Here is a 19,758-nt window from a genome sequence, read left to right on the forward strand (position 1 = left end):
CAGAAGCAGCAAAGGTAATTTGTATTTTTTAGTCAAAGCTGATAGCTGCACGGGAGAAATTGACCTTAGAGCAACCAGCAAAGCAAATGGAGCCACAACCAAAAGGGTATTGGCAGAAATGATGACCTCCAGAGGTAGACCAGAATCGATCCGAATGGACAACGCGCCACACTTTAGAAACAATACTGTTATTAACTTTTGTGCTGACAGAGGAATAACAATCAATTGGGCCGTGAAATATGCACCTGAGAGTAATGGAATGGCTGAGAGGTCTGTAAGAAAAGTAAAGGATTGGATCATAAAGAATCAGAATAATAAAGGCTGGGATAAAGACATTGAAAGAATAGTATTTGATCTTAATAGCAACCTTGGAACCTCTGTCCCCCAGGGACAAGGAGACCCAAGTGAATCTGGGAATTATCAAGTAGGAGACGAAGTTTGGGTGAAGTTACCAACTAAGACTGCGGGGAAAATCATTCGCGAGACTGTAAAATGTAAAGACAAGATTGTTCAGATTCTGGGTACACATACAATTGAATTAGAGAAGCATGGTGTCTGGAGCAAAAGAAATTGTGTCACGCTTGAAACACACGACCCAGTGAGCATCAGAGGAGTTTGAGATTCTTCGAATCTCACTCAGGGGTGCAATGACAGAAGGAGGCTTGACTACATCAAGGATATGGAATATAAACCAGTTCAAAAATGATGGCAAAAGGAATCCGGAAGTCCTGGAGAGGGCACTTCTGGGATAATCCGAATTAAAGAATAGGGCCCTCTCCACCCTTGATCTGTTCATTTGCTTTTTCAGGTGGAAAAAATTAATAACAAACCAGGTCGCAAGAAGGAAGAGAACTACACTCCAATAACAAACCAGTTCGCGAGAAGGAAGAGAACTACACTCCAGAGAAGAATCTGTTCGACAGGATTGGGGGGAAACTAATGATATAATTGGCTACAAATTTGAGGGAATTAAATGCAAATTAGAATATCAAATTATAACTGGACAGTGAAACCCCCGGTCAGACATCTCTAACTGGACATTAGTTGATGGATGATCTGTGGTCTCCATGGGGTATGTACTACGCAGTGGAATCATTAAGGTCTCGGCAGCAGATAGCAGCGACTGACGAGGAACCCCAATATGATCAATGATAATAGGTTAAGAATTTCAGTAGCTTGATACTACGGCGGGAAAATTGTTACCAATGCAACAAAACAATATTGCATTGAAGAGCTATAATCGTTGATAAGAAAATTTTTTATTTTCATGTAAATTGATAGGGACTGTTGTATATATATGAGAAGGGGGGTATGTGTGTCGTTAAATAACTTGATCCGCATTTCTAAACTGTGAATGTTTTAATAGAGGGTTAGTTAGTATGTAATAATGATTGTTCCAAAAGCCAAGAAGCGATGTTTCGATATTGATATTAAATTGTTAACAGTTGAAAATATGTAAAGTGTAACACACAGTCTATTGGTTAGGTAATGTATAAGGTGTTAAGATAAGATAAAAATTTTACTATGTATAGAACAATAAGGAGAATTTGTTTGGGAAGAGAAAAAAAAAAAAGAGACGGTTCAATGCGGTTTTGTAAATGCTGAAATGAAAAATATACACGTTGTCAGAAAGATGTTCTCTCATGTAAACCAGGGGTTGGCAGACTTACATGATTCACGACAATGTTAGACATTAATGGGGAAGTTAGGAATACAAGCAGGATCAATTGAACATTTTAAATTAATAAGACTAGGGGATCAGTGGGGGGTAAAAGATATCACAATTACCACATTCCAATCAGAAATGGAAAACAAGACTCGTATTGACACTGGTCTATGATAGGCATACAAATGACAATGATCAGGGATGTAGGTTAGTACAATTGGATGGGGGGACAATAAACCAAATTATAGTAATGTTTCAAATGTCAAGACGGGGTGTTCTGGAAAATACAGAATGTGTCATTTGAAACATAGAGGTCTGCCAACATCTGATCGGGGAGAGTGCAGGGAAAGATCCCACAAGAGGTTGGTGGCAGCTGAAGGGCACAGAAACTGTGGGCAGCAATTTCAGTCTATCAGAATGGTTATTACAACCTGCAGCAGGAAAAAGGCAAAAGAAAAAAGTTTTAAAAAATCTCTTTGTGTTGTTGGAAAATTGTGATGGACTGCCCCTTTAAGACCCGAAGTCCGATCCTTATCAGAGGTCCCGATCAGAACAGCTGAAACAAAGAAACCAGCGTGGACTTCAGACTCCTCCCCTTTTTCTCCCCAAGAGGCAGAACAAAGACACCAGAGGCAGAACACCAGCGGCACCCGAAGAAGCAAGAAGGACAGCAAGAGCCACAGCAGCCGGAAAAGAGAAAACTGCACCAGGAGAGAAGACCAGGAGGCTTGAAAGTGAAAGAGAGAGAGAGAGAGAGAGTCTGAAGGCCTCACCAACCAACCAGACAACATCAAAAAGTAAATAATGTTTTTAATTTAATGAGATAGAAAGAGTATGTTAATAATAAAATAATTTAACCTGAAAAAGTGGTTATTAGCTTACTTCACTTCCTTAAAAACGCAGGACCCGTGACATCGATGCCATTAAGGGGTAAGTAAGTAAAATTCTTCAGTGAAGGTAGGAGTTATACCGGGGGATAACTTGAAAGGAGAGTTTGACCCGAATAGCACTCTCAGAGGCCTGTACTGGAGTAAGGGAGGAAGTTCCCTGTTCGCGGTTTTTAGAATAGTGGCCCGTAAGGTTCGTTGGTATAAAGGGAATTCTAAAAACATATAGGTGAATTTAAAAAACATCATACTGGGAACAGAGGTATGTAGAGAGATGACAAAGCCTGGAACAGAGGGATTTAGAGAAAGGTCACACTGGGAAAAGAGGGATATAGAGAGAGGACACACTGCGGAAGAGAGGGATATAGAGAGAGGACACACTGGGGAAGAGAGTGAAATAGAGAGAGGATACACTGTGGAACAGAGGGATATAGAGAGAGAGACACACTGGGGAACAGGGGGATATAGAGAGAGGACACACTGGGGAAGAGAGGGATATAGAGAGAGGACACACTGCGGAACAGAGGGATATAGAGAGAGGATACGCTGGGGAAGAGAGTGAAATAGAGAGAGGACACACTGCGGAACAGAGGGTTAGAGAGCGAGGACACACTGAAGAACAAAGGGATATAGAGAGAGGACACACTGGGAAGCAGAGGGATATAGACAGAGGACACACTGGGGAACAGAGGGATAGAGAGCGAGGACACACTGCGGAATAGAGTGAACTGTTCCCCACTGTGGGGATAGTGGGTACAGGATGAGAGGATGGGGACAATCGGGAAGGGAGGGGGGAGTGGGGACAGTGGGGAAGGGAAGAGGGGGTGGGGACAATCGGGAAGGGAGGGGGGAGTGGGGACAGTGGGGAAGGGAGGAGGGGGTGGGGACAGTGGAGAAGGGAGGAGGGGGTGGGGAAGGGAGGAGGGGGTGGGGAAAGGAGGAGGGGGTGGGGACAGTGGGGAAGGGAGGAGGAGGTGGGGACAGTGGGGAAGGGAGGAGGGCGTGGGGGAGGGAGGAGGGGGTTGGGAAGGGAGGAGGGGGTGGGGAAGGGAGGAGGGAGTGGGGGCAGTGGGGAAGGGAGGAGGGGGCGGGGACAGTGGGGAAGGGGTGGGGAAGGGAGGAGGGGGTGGGGACAGTGGGGAAGGGAGGAGAGGGTGGGGAAGGGAGGAGAGGGTGGGGAAGGGAGGAGGGGGTGAGGATGGGAGGAGGGGGTGAGGATGGGAGGAGGGGGTGGGGAAGGGAGGAGGGGGTGGGGGATCTTTATACAATCCTGAGTCTCTCGTTCTGTGTCCCAGTCTCTCTTCAGGAACAGAATTTCTCAAAGTCAGTAGCGTTGATGTGGGGCAGAGCCCATTTCTCACAGATAAAAGAATGAGGTCTTCCACATGAGTCATCATTCCAGCCGAATGTATCGGGGCTGGTACGTTCACTGATTGTGGCACAGTCTTCGTTATTGGAATCATCTGGTTGGCCTTCAATCCAATCAAAAGAACTGGAGAATACAGGAACATATTATCCATTAAAATCCCACTCAAATGCTGCACAATGTGTGAAAAGAAATCTGACAACCTAGTACCAATCCCAAACTAATCCCACTGCCCAGCTCAATCCCCTAGCCCAGTACCAATCCCAAACTAATCCGACTGCCCGGCTCAATCCCCTAGCCCAGTACCAATCCCAAACTAATCCCACTGCCCAGCTCACTCCCCTAGCCCAGTACCAATCCCAAACTAATCCGACTGCCCAGCTCAATGCCCTAGCCCAGTACCAATCCCAAACTAATCCCACTGCCCAGCTCACACCCCGAGCCCAGTACCAATCCCAAACTAATCCCACTGCCCAACTCACTCCCCCAGCCCAGTACCAATCCCAATCTAATCCCACTGCCCAGCACAATCCCCTAGCCCAGTACCAGTCCCAAACTAATCCCACTGCCCAGCTCAATCCCCTAGCCCAGTACCAATCCCAAACTAATCCGACTGCCCAGCTCACTCACCCAGCCCAGTACCAATCCCAAACTAATCCCACTGCCCAGCTCACTCCCCTAGCCCAGTACCAATCCCAAACTAATCCCACTGCCCAGCTCAATCCCCTAGCCCAGGACCAATCCCAAACTAATCCCACTGCCTAGCTCACTCCCCTAGCCCAGTACCAATCCCAAACTAATCCCACTGCCCAGCTCAATCCCCTAGCCCAGTACCAATCCCAAACTAATCCCACTGCCCAGCTCACTCACCTAGCTCAGTACCAATCCCAAACTAATCCCACTGCCCAGCTCAATCCCCTAGCCCAGTACCAATCCCAAACTAATACCACTGCCCAGCTCACTCCCCTAGCCCAGTACCAGTCCCAAACTAATCCCACTGTCCAGCTCAATGCCCGAGCCCAGTACCAATCCCAAACCAAACCCACTGCCCAACTCACTCCCCTAGCCCAGTACCAATCCCAATCTAATCCCACTGCCCAGCACAATCCCCTAGCCCAGTACCAGTCCCAAACTAATCCCACTGCCCAGCTCAATCCCCTAGCCCAGTACCATTCCCAAACTAATCCGACTGCCCAGCTCACTCACCCAGCCCAGTACCAATCCCAAACTAATCCCACTGCCCAGCTCACTCCCCTAGCCCAGTACCAATCCCAAACTAATCCCACTGCCCAGCTCAATCCCCTAGCCCAGGACCAATCCCAAACTAATCCCACTGCCTAGCTCACTCCCCTAGCCTAGTACCAATTCCAAACTAATCCCACTGTCCAGCTCAATGCCCTAGCCCAGTACCAATCCCAAACTAATCCCACTGCCAGGCTCAATCCCCTAGCTCAGTATCAATCCCAAACTAATTCCACTGCCCAGCTCAATCCCCTAGCCCAGTACCAATCCCAAACTAATCCAACTGCCCAGCTCAATGCCCTAGCTCAGTACCAATCCCAAACTAATCCCACTGCCCAGCTCACTCACCTAGCCCAGTACCAATCCCAAACTATTCCCACTGCCCAGCTCAATGCCCTAGCCCAGTATCAATCCCAAATTTATCCCACTGCCCAGCTCAATGCCCGAGCCCAGTATCAATCCCAAACTAATCCCACTGCCCAGCTCAATCCCCTAGCCCAGTACCAATCCCAAACTAATCCCACTGCCCAGCTCAATCCCCTAGCCCAGTACCAATCCAAAACTAATCAAAGTGCCCAGCTCACGCCCCATAGCCCTGTATCAATCCCAAACTAATCCCACTGCCCAGCTCAATGCCCTAGCCCAGTATCAATCCCAAACTAATCCCACTGCCCAGCACAATGCCCGAGCCCAGTATCAATCGCAAACTAATCCCACTGCCCAGCTCACTCCCCTAGCCCAGTACCAAAAGCAAATTAATCCCACTGCCCAGCTCAATCCCCTAGCCCAGTACCAATCCAAAACTAATCAAACTGCCCAGCTCACGCCCCATAGCCCTGTATCAATCCCAAACTATTCCCACTGCCCAGCTCAATCCCACAGCCCAGTATCTGTCATAATATACATCTATGTATATAATGGAGTGCAGACAGGCAGTGATTGACACACAGGATGACCACTAAGCACACAGAACAGAGTAGCCAATCACCAGACAGGACATGACCACTATAAAGCCAGAGGGCACTAGTTTCCCCGCCCTCTCGGGACCCAGCCTCTGAGACAGTTGTAGTTCGTGAGCAGAGCCAGTGCAAACACCATGTGGTAGTCAGTAAGTCTGGTCAGGCTAGTGTCAGCTCTCCAGTCAAGTCAGCATAGTGTCAACCCACTGTTGAACATGTATAATAGATTAGATGTTAAATAAAATTGTTTTGCATCTCAGCAAGTGTTGGAAGTCTGTCTCTCGCTACCCAGCATCAAGTGCAGTCCACATCGACCCAGCCTGCCCAACACATCAGTATCAATCCCAAACTAATCCTACTGCTCAGATCACGTCCCATAGCCCTCTACCAATCCCAAACTCATCACAATGTCCCACTTTCTTCCCATTGCCATGTATTAATCCCAAATTTATCCCACTGCCCAGCTCAGTTCCCATAGTCCAGCACCGATCCCAAACTACTCCCACTGCCCAGCTCACTTCCCATAGCCCTGTATCAATCCCAAACTAATCCCACCGTCCTGCTCTCTCTCCACAGCCCTGTATCAATCCCAAACTAATCCCACTGTCCCACACTCTCCCTATAGCCCTGTTCTAATCCCAAACAAATCCCACTGTCCCACTTTCTCCATAGCCCTGTATCAAACCCAAACTAATCCCAATGCCCTGGTCACTCCCCATAGCCCTGTATCAATCCCAACCTAATCCCACTGCCCAGCTAACTTCCCATAGCCCAGTACCTATCCCAAACTAATCCCACTGTCCCGCACTCTCTCCACAGCCCAGTATCAATCCCAAACTAATCCCAATGTCCCGCTCTCTCCCCATAGCCCTGTGACAATCCTGAACTAATCCCACTGTCCCACACTCTCCCCATAGCCCTGTATCAATGCCAAATTAATCCCACTGTCCCACACTCTCCCCACAGCCCTGTATCAATCCCAAATTAATCCCACTGTCCCGATCTCTCCCCATAGCACTGTATCAATCCCAAACTAATCCCACTGTTCTGTTCTCTTCCCATAGCCTTGTATCAATTCCAAACTAATCCCACTGCCCAACTCAATCCCCTAGCCCAGTACCAATCCAAAACTAATCCAACTGCCCAGCTCAATCCCCTAGCCCAGTACCAATCCCAAACTAATCCCACTGCCCAGCTCAATCCCCTAGCCCAGTACCAATCCCAAACTAATCCCACTGCCCATCTCAATCCCCTAGCCCAGTACCAATCCCAAACTAATCCCACTGCCCAGCTCAATCCTCCTCGCCCAGTACCAATCCCAAACTAATCCCACTGCCCAGCTCAATCCCCTAGCTCAATACCAATCCCAAACTAATCCCACTGCCCAGCTCAATCCCCTAGCCCAGTACCAATCCCAAACTAATCTAAGTGCCCAGCTCAATCCCCTAGCCCAGTACCAATCCCAAACTAATCCCATTGCCCAGCCCAAACCCCTCGCCCAGTACCAATCCCAAACTACTCTGACTGCCCAGCTCAATCCCCTAGCTCAGTACCAAACGCAAACTAATCCCACTACCCAGCTCAATCCCCTAGCCCAGTAGCAATCCTAAACTAATCCCACTGCCCAGCTCAATGCCCTAGCCCAGTAGCAATCCTAAACTAATCCCACTGCCCAGCTCAATCCCCTAGCCCAGTACCAATCCCAAACTAATCCCACTGCCCAGCTCAATCCCCTAGCCCAGTACCAATCCAAAACTAATCAAACTGCCCAGCTCACGCCCCATAGCCCTGTATCAATCCCAAACTAATCCCACTGCCCAGCTCAATGCCCTAGCCCAGTATCAATCCCAAACTAATCCCACTGCCCAGCACAATGCCCGAGCCCAGTATCAATCGCAAACTAATCCCACTGCCCAGCTCAATCCCCTAGCCCAGTACCAATCCCAAACTAATCCCACTGCCCAGCTCAATCCCCTAGCCCAGTACCAATCCCAAACTAATCCCACTGCCCAGCTCAATCCCCTAGCCCAGTACCAATCCCAAACTAATCCCACTGCCCAGCTCAACCCCTAGCTCAGTATCAATCCAAAACTAATCCCACTGCCCAGCTCAATCCCCTAGCCCAGTACCAATCCCAAACTAATCCCACTGCCCAGTTCACGCCCCATAGCCCTGTATCAATCCCAAACTATTCCCACTGCCCAGCTCAATCCCACAGCCCAGTATCTGTCATAATATACATCTATGTATATAATGGAGTGCAGACAGGCAGTGATTGACACACAGGATGACCACTAAGCACACAGAACAGAGTAGCCAATCACCAGACAGGACATGACCACTATAAAGCCAGAGGGCACTAGTTTCCCCGCCCTCTCGGGACCCAGCCTCTGAGACACTCGGAGTTCGTGAGCAGAGCCAGTGCAAACACCATGTGGTAGTCAGTAAATCTGGTCAGGCTAGTGTCAGCTCTCCAGTCAAGTCAGCATAGTGTCAACCCACTGTTGAACATGTATAATAGATTAGATGTTAAATAAAATTGTGTTGCATCTCATCAAGTGTTGGAAGTCTGTCTCTCGCTACCCTGCATCAAGTGCAGTCCACATCGACCCAGCCTGCCCAACACATCAGTATCAATCCCAAACTAATCCTACTGCTCAGATCACGTCCCATAGCCCTCTACCAATCCCAAACTAAGCCCACTGGCAGCTCAATTCCCATAGCCCTGAACAAATCCTAAACTAATCAAACTGCCCAGCTCACTCCCCATAACCCTGTATCAATCCCTAACTAATCACACTGCCCCACTCTTTCCCCATAGCCCTGTATCAATCTTAAACTAATCCAACTGCCCAGCTCAATCCCCTAGCCCAGTACCAATCCCAAACTAATCCCACTGCCCAGCTCAATCCCCTAGCCCAGTACCAATCCCAAACTAATCCCACTGCCCAGCTCAATCCCCTAGCACAGTACCAATCCCAAACTAATCCCACTGCCCAGCTCAATCCCCTAGCCCAGTACCAATCCCAAACTAATCCGACTGCCCAGCTCAATCCCCTAGCTCAGTACCAAACGCAAACTAATCCCACTGCCCAGCTCAATCCCCTAGCCCAGTAGCAATCCTAAACTAATCCCACTGCCCAGCTCACTCCCCTAGCCCAGTACCAATCCTAAACTAATCCCACTGCCCAGCTCACTCCCCTAGACCAGTACCAATCCCAAAGTAATCCCACTGCCCAGCTCAATCCCCTAGCCCAGTACCAATCCCAAACTAATCCCACTGCCCAGCTCAATCCCCTAGCCCAGTACCAATCCCAAACTAATCCCACTGCCCAATTCAATCACCTAGCCCAGTACCAATCCCAAACTAATCCCACTGCCCACCTCACTCACCCAGCTCAGTACCAATCCCAAACTAATCCCACTGCCCTGCTCAATCCCCTAGCCCAGTACCAATCCCAAACTATTCCCACTGCCCAGCTCACTCACCTAGCTCAGTACCAATCCCAAACTAATCCCACAGTCCAGCTCACGCCCCATAGCCCTGTATCATTCTGAAATTCATCACACTTGCCCAGCTCACATCCCATAGCCCAGTTTCAATCCCAAACTAATCCCACTGCCCAGCTCAATCCCCTAGCCCAGTATCAATCCCAAACTAATCCCACTGCCCAGCTCACTCCCCTAGCCCAGTACCAATCCCAAACTAATCCCACTGCCCAGCTCACTCCCCTAGCCCAGTACCAATCCCAAACTAATCCCACTGCCCAGCTCACTCCCCTAGCCCAGTACCAATCCCAAACTAATCCCACTGCCCAGCTCAATCCCATAGCCCAGTACCAATCCCAAACTAATCCCACTGCCCAGCTCAATCCCCTAGCCCAGTACAAATTCCAAACTAATCCGACTACCCAGCTCAATCCCCTAGCCCAGTACCAATCCCAAACTAATCCCACTGCCCAGCTCACTCCCCTAGCCCAGTACCAATCCCAAATTTATCCCACTGCCCAGCTCACTACCCTAGCCCAGTACCAATCCCAAACTAATCACACTGCCCAGCTCAATCCCATAGCACAGTACCAATCCCAAACTAATCCCACTGCCCAGCTCACACCCCGAGCCCAGTACCAATCCCAAACTAATCCCACTGCCCAGCTCAATCCCCTAGCCCAGTACCAATCCCAAACTAATCCCACTGCCCAGCTCACTCCCCAAGCCCAGTACCAATCCTAAACAAATCCCACTGCCCAGCTCAATCCCATAGCCCAGTACCAATCCCAAACTAATCCCACTGCCCAGCTCACACCCCGAGCCCAGTACCAATCCCAAACTAATCCCACTGCCCAGCTCAATCCCCTAGCCCAGTACCAATCCCAAACTAATCCCACTGCCCATCTCAATCCCCTACCCCAGTACCAATCCCAAACTAATCCCACTGCCCAGCTCAATCCCCTCGCCCAGTACCAATCCCAAACTAATCCCACTGCCCAGCTCAATCCCCTAGCTCAATACCAATCCCAAACTAATCCCACTGCCCAGCTCACTCCCCTAGACCAGTACCAATCCCAAACTAATCCCTCTGCCCAGCTCAATCCCCTAGCCCAGTACCAATCCCAAACTAATCTCACTGCCCAGCTCATTCCCCTAGCCCAGTACCAATCCCAAACTAATCCCACTGCCCAGCTCAATCCCCTAGCCCAGTACCAATCCCAAACTAATCCCACTGCCCAATTCAATCACCAAGCCCTGTACCAATCCCAAACTAATCCCACTGCCCACCTCACTCACCCAGCTCAGTACCAATCCCAAACTAATCCCACTGCCCTGCTCAATCCCCTAGCCCAGTACCAATCCCAAACTATTCCCACTGCCCAGCTCACTCACCTAGCTCAGTACCAATCCCAAACTAATCCCACAGTCCAGCTCACGCCCCATAGCCCTGTATCATTCTGAAATTCATCACACTTGCCCAGCTCAATCCCCTAGCCCAGTACCAATACCAAACTAATCCCACTGCCCAGCTCACTCCCCTAGACCTGTACCAATCCCAAATTAATCCCACTGCCCAGCTCACTACCCTAGCCCAGTACCAATCCCAAACTAATCCCACTGCCCAGCTCACTCCCCTAGCCCAGTAACAATCCCAAACTAATCCGACTGCCCGGCTCAATCCCCTAGCCCAGTACCAATCCCAAACTAATCCCACTGCCCAGCTCACTCCCCAAGCCCAGTACCAATCCCAAACTAATCCCACTGCCCAACTCACTCCCCTAGCCCAGTACCAATCCTAAACAAATCCCACAGCCCAGCTCACTCCCCTAGCCCAGTACCAATCCCAAACTAATCCCACTGCCCAACTCACTCCCTTAGCCCAGTACCAATCCCAAACTAATCCCACTGCCCAGCTCAATCCCCTAGCCCAGTACCAATCCCAAACTAATCCCACTGCCCAGCTCAATCCCCTAGCCCAGTACCAATCCCAAACTAATCCGACTGCCCAGCTCACTCACCTAGCCCAGTACCAATCCCAAACTAATAGCACTGCCCAGCTCACTCCCCTAGCCCAGTACGAATCCCAAACTAATCCCACTGCCCAGCTCAATCCCCTAGCCCAGGACCAATCCCAAACTAATCCCACTGCCTAGCTCACTCCCCTAGCCTAGTACCAATTCCAAACTAATCCCACTGTCCAGCTCAATGCCATAGCCCAGTATCAATCCCAAACTAGTCCCACTGCCCAGCTCAATCCCCTAGCTCAGTATCAATCCCAAACTAATCCCACTGCCCAGCTCAATCCCCTAGCCCAGTACCAATCCCAAACTAATCCAACTGCCCAGCTCAATCCCCTAGCTCAGTACCAATCCCAAACTAACCCCTCTGCCCAGCTCACTCACCTAGCCCAGTACCAATCCCAAACTATTCCCACTGCCCAGCTCAATGCCCTAGCCCAGTATCAATCCCAAACTAATCCCAATGCCCAGCTCAATGCCCGAGCCCAGTATCAATCCCAAACTAATCCCACTGCCCAGCTCAATCCCCTAGCCCAGTACCAATCCCAAACTAATCCCACTGCCTAGCTCACTCCCCTAGCCCAGTACCAATCCCAAACTAATCCCACTGCCCAGCTCAACCCCTAGCTCAGTACCAAAAGCAAACTAATCCCACTGCCCAGCTCAATCCCCTAGCTCATTATCAATCCCAAACTAATCCCACTGCCCAGCTCAATCCCCTAGCCCAGTACCAATCCCAAACTAATCCAAATGCCCAGCTCAATCCCCTAGCCCAGTACCAATCCCAAACTAATCCCACTGCCCAGCTCAAACCCCTAGCCCAGTTCCAATCCCAAACTAATCCCACTGCCCAGCTCAATCCCCTAGCCCAGTACCAATCCCAAACTAATCTGACTGCCCAGCTCAATCCCCTAGCTCAGTACCAAACGCAAACTAATCCCACTGCCCAGCTCAATCCCCTAGCCCAGTACCAATCCCAAACTGATCCCACTGCCCAGCTCACTCCCCTGGCCCAGTACCAATCCCAAACTAATCCGACTGCCCGGCTCAATCCCCTAGCCCAGTACCAATCCCAAACTAATCCCACTGCCCAGCTCAATGCCCTAGCCCAGTACCAATCCCAAACTAATCCCACTGCCCAGCTCACTCCCCAACATCAGTACCAATCCTAAACAAATCCCACTGCCCAGCTCAATCCCCTAGCCCAGTACCAATCCCAAACTAATCCCACTGCCCAGCTCACACCCCGAGCCCAGTACCAATCCCAAACTAATCCGACTGCCCAACTCACTCCCCTAGCCCAGTACCAATCCCAAACTAATCCCACTGCCCAGCTCACTCCCCTAGCCCAGTACCAATCCCAAACTAATCCCACTGCCCAGCTCAATCCCCTAGCCCAGGACCAATCCCAAACTAATCCCACTGCCTAGCTCACTCCCCTAGCCTAGTACCAATTCCAAACTAATCCCACTGTCCAGCTCAATGCCCTAGGCCAGTATCAATCCCAAACTAATCCCACTGCCCAGCTCAATCCCCTAGCTCCGTATCAATCCCAAATTAATCCCACTGCCCAGCTCAATCCCCTAGCCCAGTACCAATCCCAAACTAATCCGACTGTCCAGCTCAATCCCCTAGCTCAGTACCAAACGCAAACTAATCCCACTGCCCAGCTCACTCACCTAGATCAGTACCAATCCCAAACTAATCCCACTGTCCAGCTCACTTCCCATAGCCCTGTATCATTCTGAAATTCATCACACTTGCCCAGCTCACTTCCCATAGCCCAGTATCAATCCCAAACTATTCCCACTGCCCAGCTCAATCCCCTAGCCCAGTATCAATCCCAAACTAATCCCACTGCCCAGCTCACTCCCCTAGCCCAGTACCAATCCCAAACTAATCCCACTGCCCAGCTCACTCCCCTAGCCCAGTACCAATCCCAAACTAATCCCCCTGCCCAGCTCAATCCCATAGCCCAGTACCAATCCCAAACTAATCCCACTGCCCAGCTCACTCCCCTAGCCCTGTACCAATCCCAAATTTATCCCACTGCCCAGCTCACTACCCTAGCCCAGTACCAATCCCAAACTAATCCCACTGCCCAGCTCAATCCCATAGCCCAGTACCAATCCCAAACTAATCCCACTGCCCAGCTCACTCCCTAGCCCTGTACCAATCCCAAATTTATCCCACTGCCCAGCTCACTACCCTAGCCCAGTACCAATCCCAAACTAATCCCACTGCCCAGCTCAATCCCCTAGCTCAGTATCAATCCCAAACTAATCCCACTGCCCAGCTCAGTCCCCTAGCCCAGTACCAATCCCAAACTAATCCGACTGCCCAGCTCACTCACCTTGCCCAGTACCAATCCCAAACTAATCCCACTGCCCCGCTCACTCCCCTAGCCCAGTACCAATCCCAAACTAATCCCACTGTCCAGCTCAATGCCCTAGCCCAGTACCAATCCCAAACTAATCCCACTGCCCAGCTCAATCCCCTAGCTCAGTATTAATCCCAAACTAATCCCACTGCCCAGCTCAATCCCCTAGCCCAGTACCAATCCCAAACTAATCCAACTGCCCAGCTCAATCCCCTAGCTCAGTACCAATCCCAAACTAATCCCACTGCCCAGCTCACTCACCTAGCCCAGTACCAATCCCAAACTATCCCCACTGCCCAGCTCAATGCCCTAGCCCAGTATCAATCCCAAACTAATCCCACTGCCCAGCTCAATGCCCGAGCCCAGTACCAATCCCAAACTCCTCCCACTGCCCAGCTCAATCCCCTAGCTCAGTACCAAAAACAAACTAATCCCACTGCCCAGCTCAATCCCCTAGCCCAGTACCAATCCCAAACTAATCCCACTGCCCAGCTCACGCCCCATAGCCCAGTACCAATCCCAAACTAATCCCACTGCCCAGTTTAATCCCCATGCCCAGTACCAATCCTAAACTAATCCCACTGCCCAGCTCACTCCCCTAGCCCAGTACCAATCCCAAACTAATCCCACTGTCCTGCTCACGCCCCATAGCCCTGTATCATTCTGAAACTCATCACACTTGCCCAGCTCACTTCCCATAGCCCTGGACTAATCCCAAATTAATCCCAGTGCCTCACTCTCTTCCCATAGCCCAGTATCAATCCCAAACTAATCCCACTGCCCAGCTCAATCCCCTAGCCCAGTACCAATCCCAAACTAATCCCACTGCCCAGCTCACTCCCCTAGCCCAGTACCAATCCCAAACTAATCCCACTGCCCAGCTCAATCTCCTAGCCCAGTACCAATCACAAACTAATCCCACTGCCCAGCTCAATCCCCTAGCCCAGTACCAATCCCAAACTAATCCCACTGCCCAGCTCACTCCCCTAGCCCTGTACCAATCCCAAATTTATCCCACTGCCCAGCTCACTACCCTAGCCCAGTACCAATGCCAAACTAATCCCACTGCCCAGCTCACTCCCCTAGCCCAGTACCAATCCCAAACTAATCCCACTGTCCAGCTCACGCCCCATAGCCTTGTATCATTCAGAAACTCATCACACTTGCCCAGCTCACTTCCCAAAGCCCAGGACCAATCCCAATTTAATCCCAGTGCCCCACTCTCTTCCCATAGCCCAGTATCAATCTCAAACTAATCCCACTGCCCAGCTCACTCCCCTAGCCCTGTACCAATCCCAAATTTACCCCACTGCCCAGCTCACTACCCTAGCCCAGTACCAATCCCAAACTAATCCCACTGCCCAGCTCAAACCCCTAGCCCAGTACCAATCCCAAACTAATCCCACTGCCCAGCTCACGCCCCATAGCCCTGTATCATTCTGAAACTCATCACACTTGCCCAGCTCACTTCCCATAGCCCTGGACCAATCCCAAATTAATCCCAGTGCCCCACTCTCTTCCCATAGCCCAGTATCAATCTCAAACTAATCCCACCGCCCAGCTCACTCCCCTAGCCCAGTACCAATCCCAAACTAATCCGACTGCCCAGCTCAATCCGCTAGCCCAGTACCAATCCCAAACTAATCCCACTGCCCAGCTCACTCCCCTAGCCCAGTACCAATCCCAAACTAATCCCACTGTCCAGCTCACGCCCCATAGCCCTGTATCATTCTGAAACTCATCACACTTGCCCAGCTCACTTCCCATAGCCCTGGACCAATCCCAAATCAATCCCAGTGCCCCACTCTCTTCCCATAGCCCAGTATCAATCTCAAACTAATCCCACTGCCCAGCTCACTCCCCTAGCCCAGTACCAATCCCAAACTAATCCCACCGCCCAGCTCACTCCCCTAGCCCAGTACCAATCCCAAACTAATCCCACTGCCCAGCTCAATCCCTTAGCCCAGTACCAATCCCAAACTAATCCCACTGCCCAGCTCACTCCCCTAGCCCAGTACCAATCCCAAACTAATCCCACTGCCCAGCTCAATGCCTTAGCCCAGTACCAATCCCAAACTAATCCCACTGCCCAGCTCACTCCCCTAGCCCAGTACCAATCCCAAACTAATCAAACTGCCCAGCTCAAACCCCTAGCCCAGTACCAATCCCAAACTAATGAAACTGCCCAGCTCACGCCTCGTAGCCCTGTATCAATCCCAAACTAATCCCACTGCCCAGCTCAATCCCCTAGCCCAGTACCAATCCCAAACTAATCCCACTGCCCAGTTCAATCCCCTAGCCCAGTACCAATCCCAAACCAAACCCACTGCCCAGCTCACTCCCCTAGCCCAGTATCAATCCCAAACTAATCCCACTGCCCAGCTCACGCCCCATAGCCCTGTATCAATCCCAAACGAATCCCACTGCCCAGCTCACGCCCCATAGCCCTGTATCAATCCGAAACTCATCACACTGGCCTAGCTCACTTCCCATAGCCCTGGACCTGTCCCAAACTAATCCCAGTGCCCCACTCTCTTCCCATAGCCCAGTACCAATCCCAAACTAATCTCACTGTCGAGTTCACTTCCCGTAGCCCAGGACCAATCCCAAACTAATCCCAGCGCCCCACTCTCATTCCATAGCCCAGTATCAATCACAAACTATTCCCACTGCCCAGCTCACTTCCCATAGCCCAGTATCTGTCATAATATACATCTATGTATATGATGGTGCACAGACAGGCAGTGATTGACACACAGGATGACCACTAAGCACACAGAACAGAGTAGCCAATCACCAGACAGGACATGACCACTATAAAGCCAGAGGGCACTAGTTTCCCCGCCCTCTCGGGACCCAGCCTCTGAGACAGTCGTAGTTCGTGAGCAGAGCCAGTGCAAACACCATGTGGTAGTCAGTAAGTCTGGTCAGGCTAGTGTCAGCTCTCCAGTCAAGTCAGCATAGTGTCAACCCACTGTTGAACATGTATAATAGATTAGATGTTAAATAAAATTGTGTTGCATCTCATCAAGTGTTGGAAGTCTGTCTCTCGCTACCCTGCATCAAGTGCAGTCCACATCGACCCAGCCTGCCCAACACATCAGTATCAATCCCAAACTAATCCCACTGCTCAGATCACGTCCCATAGCCCTCCACCAATCCCAAACTAAGCCCACTGGCAGCTCAATTCCCATAGCCCTGAACCAATCCTAAACTAATCAAACTGCCCAGCTCACTCCCCATAACCCTGTATCAATCCCTAACTAATCACACTGCCCCACTCTTTCCCCATAGCCCTGTATCAATCTTAAACTAATCCCACTGCCCAGCTCACTTTCCAGAGCCCAGCACCAATCCAAAACTAATCCCACTGCCCAGCTCACATCCCATAGCCCTGTATCAATCCCAAACTAATCCTACTGCCCCGCTCTCTCCCCATACCCCTGTATCAATCCCAAACTAATCACAATGTCCCACTTTCTTCCCATTGCCATGTATTAATCCCAAATTTATCCCACTGCCCAGCTCAATTCCCATAGTCCAGCACCGATCCCAAACTAATCCCACTGCCCAGCACACTTCCCATAGCCCTGTATCAATCCCAAACTAATCCCACCGTCCTGCTCTCTCTCCATAGCCCTGTATCAATCCCAAACTAATCCCACTGTCCTACACTCTCCCTATAGCCCTGTTCTAATCCCAAACAAATCCCACTGTCCCACTTTCTCCATAGCCCTGTATCAATCCCAAACTAATCCCACTGCCCTGGTCACTCCCCATAGCCCTGTATCAATCCCAAACTAATCCCACTGCCCAGCTCACTTCCCATAGCCCAGTACCAATCCCAAACTAATCCCACTGTCCCGCTCTCTCTCCACAGCCCTGTGACAATCCTGAACTAATCCCACTGTCCCACACTCTCCCCATAGCCCTGTATCAATGCCAAATTAATCCCACTGTCCCACACTCTCCCCATAGCCCTGTATCAATCCCAAATTAATCCCACTGTCCCAATCTCTCTCCATAGCACTGTATCAATCCTAAACTAAGCCCACTGTTCTGTTCTCTTCCTATAGCCTTGTATCAATTCCAAACTAATCCCACAGTCCTGCCCTCTCCCCAGAGCCCTGTATCAATTCCAAACTCAACCCACTGCCCCGTTCTCTTCTCATAGCCCTGTATCAATGCCAAACTAATCACCCAGTCCCGCTCTCTCCCCACAGCCCTGTATCAATCCCAAACTACACACTCTCACCCGTTCTCTCACCTCACTGTGCTCCCATCCACCCATTTCCATTTATCTTCCTCAGCTCGATCCGTTAGTCCAATCCAATAATCGTCTTTCTTTTCCTTGATGAATCTGACGATAGAATTCTGCAGCAGAAATAAAAATGGAATTTGAGCTGTTTTTGCTGTAAACTCAATTCACACACACACAGCTCGGTATCTATACATTTACACTGTACCTATCCCTGTGTCATTCCTGTCCTCAGAGGATTTGATGGGGACAGTGTAGAGGGAGTTTTACTCTGTATCTAACCCCGTGCTGTATCTATCCTGGGAGTGTTTGATGGGGACAGTGTAGAGGGAGCTTTACTCTGTATCTAACCCCGTGCTGTACCTGTCCTGGGAGGTTTTGGTGGGGACAGTGTAGAGGGAGGTTTACTCTGTATCTAACCCCGTGCTGCACCTGTCATGGGAGTGTTTGATGGGGACTGTGTAGAGGGAGGTTTACTCTGTATCTAACCCCGTGCTGTACCTCTCCTGGAAGTGTTTGATGGGGACAGTGTAGAGGGAGCTTTACTCTGTATCTAACCCCGTGCTGTAACTGTCCTCGGACTGTTTGATGGGGCAGTTTAGTGGGAGCTTTATTCTGTATTTAACCCTGGCTGTACCTGGACTGGGAGTGTTTGATGGGGACAGTGTAGAGGGAGCTTTACTCTGTATCTAACCCCGTGCTGTACCTGTCCTGGGAGTGTTTGGTGGGGACAGATGAGAGGGAACTTTAAACTTTACCTAACACCTTGCTGTACCTGTCTTGGGAATGTTTGATGTGGACAGTGTAGAGGGAGCTTTATTCTATATCAAATCCATCTTGTATCTGTCCTGAGAGTGTTTGATGGGAACAGCATATATGGAGATTTAGTTTGTATCTAACCCCATGCTGTACCGGTCCTGAGAGTGTTTGATGGGGACAGTGTAAAGGGAACTTTACTCTCTATCTAACCCTGTGCTGTACGTGTCCTGGGAATGTTTGATGGGGATAGTGTAGATGAAGCTTTACCTTTTATCTCACCCCATGCTGTACCTATCCTGGGAATGTTTGATGGCGACAGTGTAGAGAGAGCTTTAGTCTGTATCTAGCCAGTGCTGTACCTGTCCTGGGAGTGTTTGATGTGGACAGTGTAGTTACCCTGTATATAACCCGTGCTGTACATGTCTTGGGAGTGTTTGATGGGGACAGTGTAGAGGGAGCTTTACTCCATATCTAACCCTATGGTGAACCTATCCTGGGAGTGTTCGATGGGGACAGTGTAGAGGGAGCTTTTGTCTCTATCTAACACCTGTTATGTTATGCTGTTTCATTGACATAAGTTGCCATTGACCACAGTCGACGTTGAAAGACACTCCAGTCCTTGAAGTAAGTTGAAAGGATTTATTCAGTAACACCAACCAGATAAATGAGTTCGACACTCTCCTGATCTAACTCCAGTAACTCAGTCATAATGACTAACTGTGCAACTGGGA

The 19,758-nt window shown here is 50.2% G+C and overlaps 1 protein-coding gene across 1 annotated transcript in view; it reads right to left on the bottom strand.

Moving 5' to 3' along the window:
- Positions 1-3,855: 3,855 nt before the first annotated feature.
- Positions 3,856-19,758, bottom strand: part of LOC119951026 (CD209 antigen-like protein E) — a 44,942-nt gene continuing 29,039 nt past the window's right edge. Inside the window, exons 5-6 of the mRNA XM_038774060.1 lie at positions 18,278-18,384; positions 3,856-4,045 (exon numbers count right to left, since the gene is read on the bottom strand). Coding sequence (XP_038629988.1) covers positions 3,856-4,045; positions 18,278-18,384 — 297 coding nt within the window. The remainder of the gene's footprint in view (positions 4,046-18,277; positions 18,385-19,758) is intronic.

This window comes from Scyliorhinus canicula, chromosome 16, assembly GCF_902713615.1.
Source record: "Scyliorhinus canicula chromosome 16, sScyCan1.1, whole genome shotgun sequence".
NCBI lineage: Eukaryota > Metazoa > Chordata > Chondrichthyes > Carcharhiniformes > Scyliorhinidae > Scyliorhinus > Scyliorhinus canicula.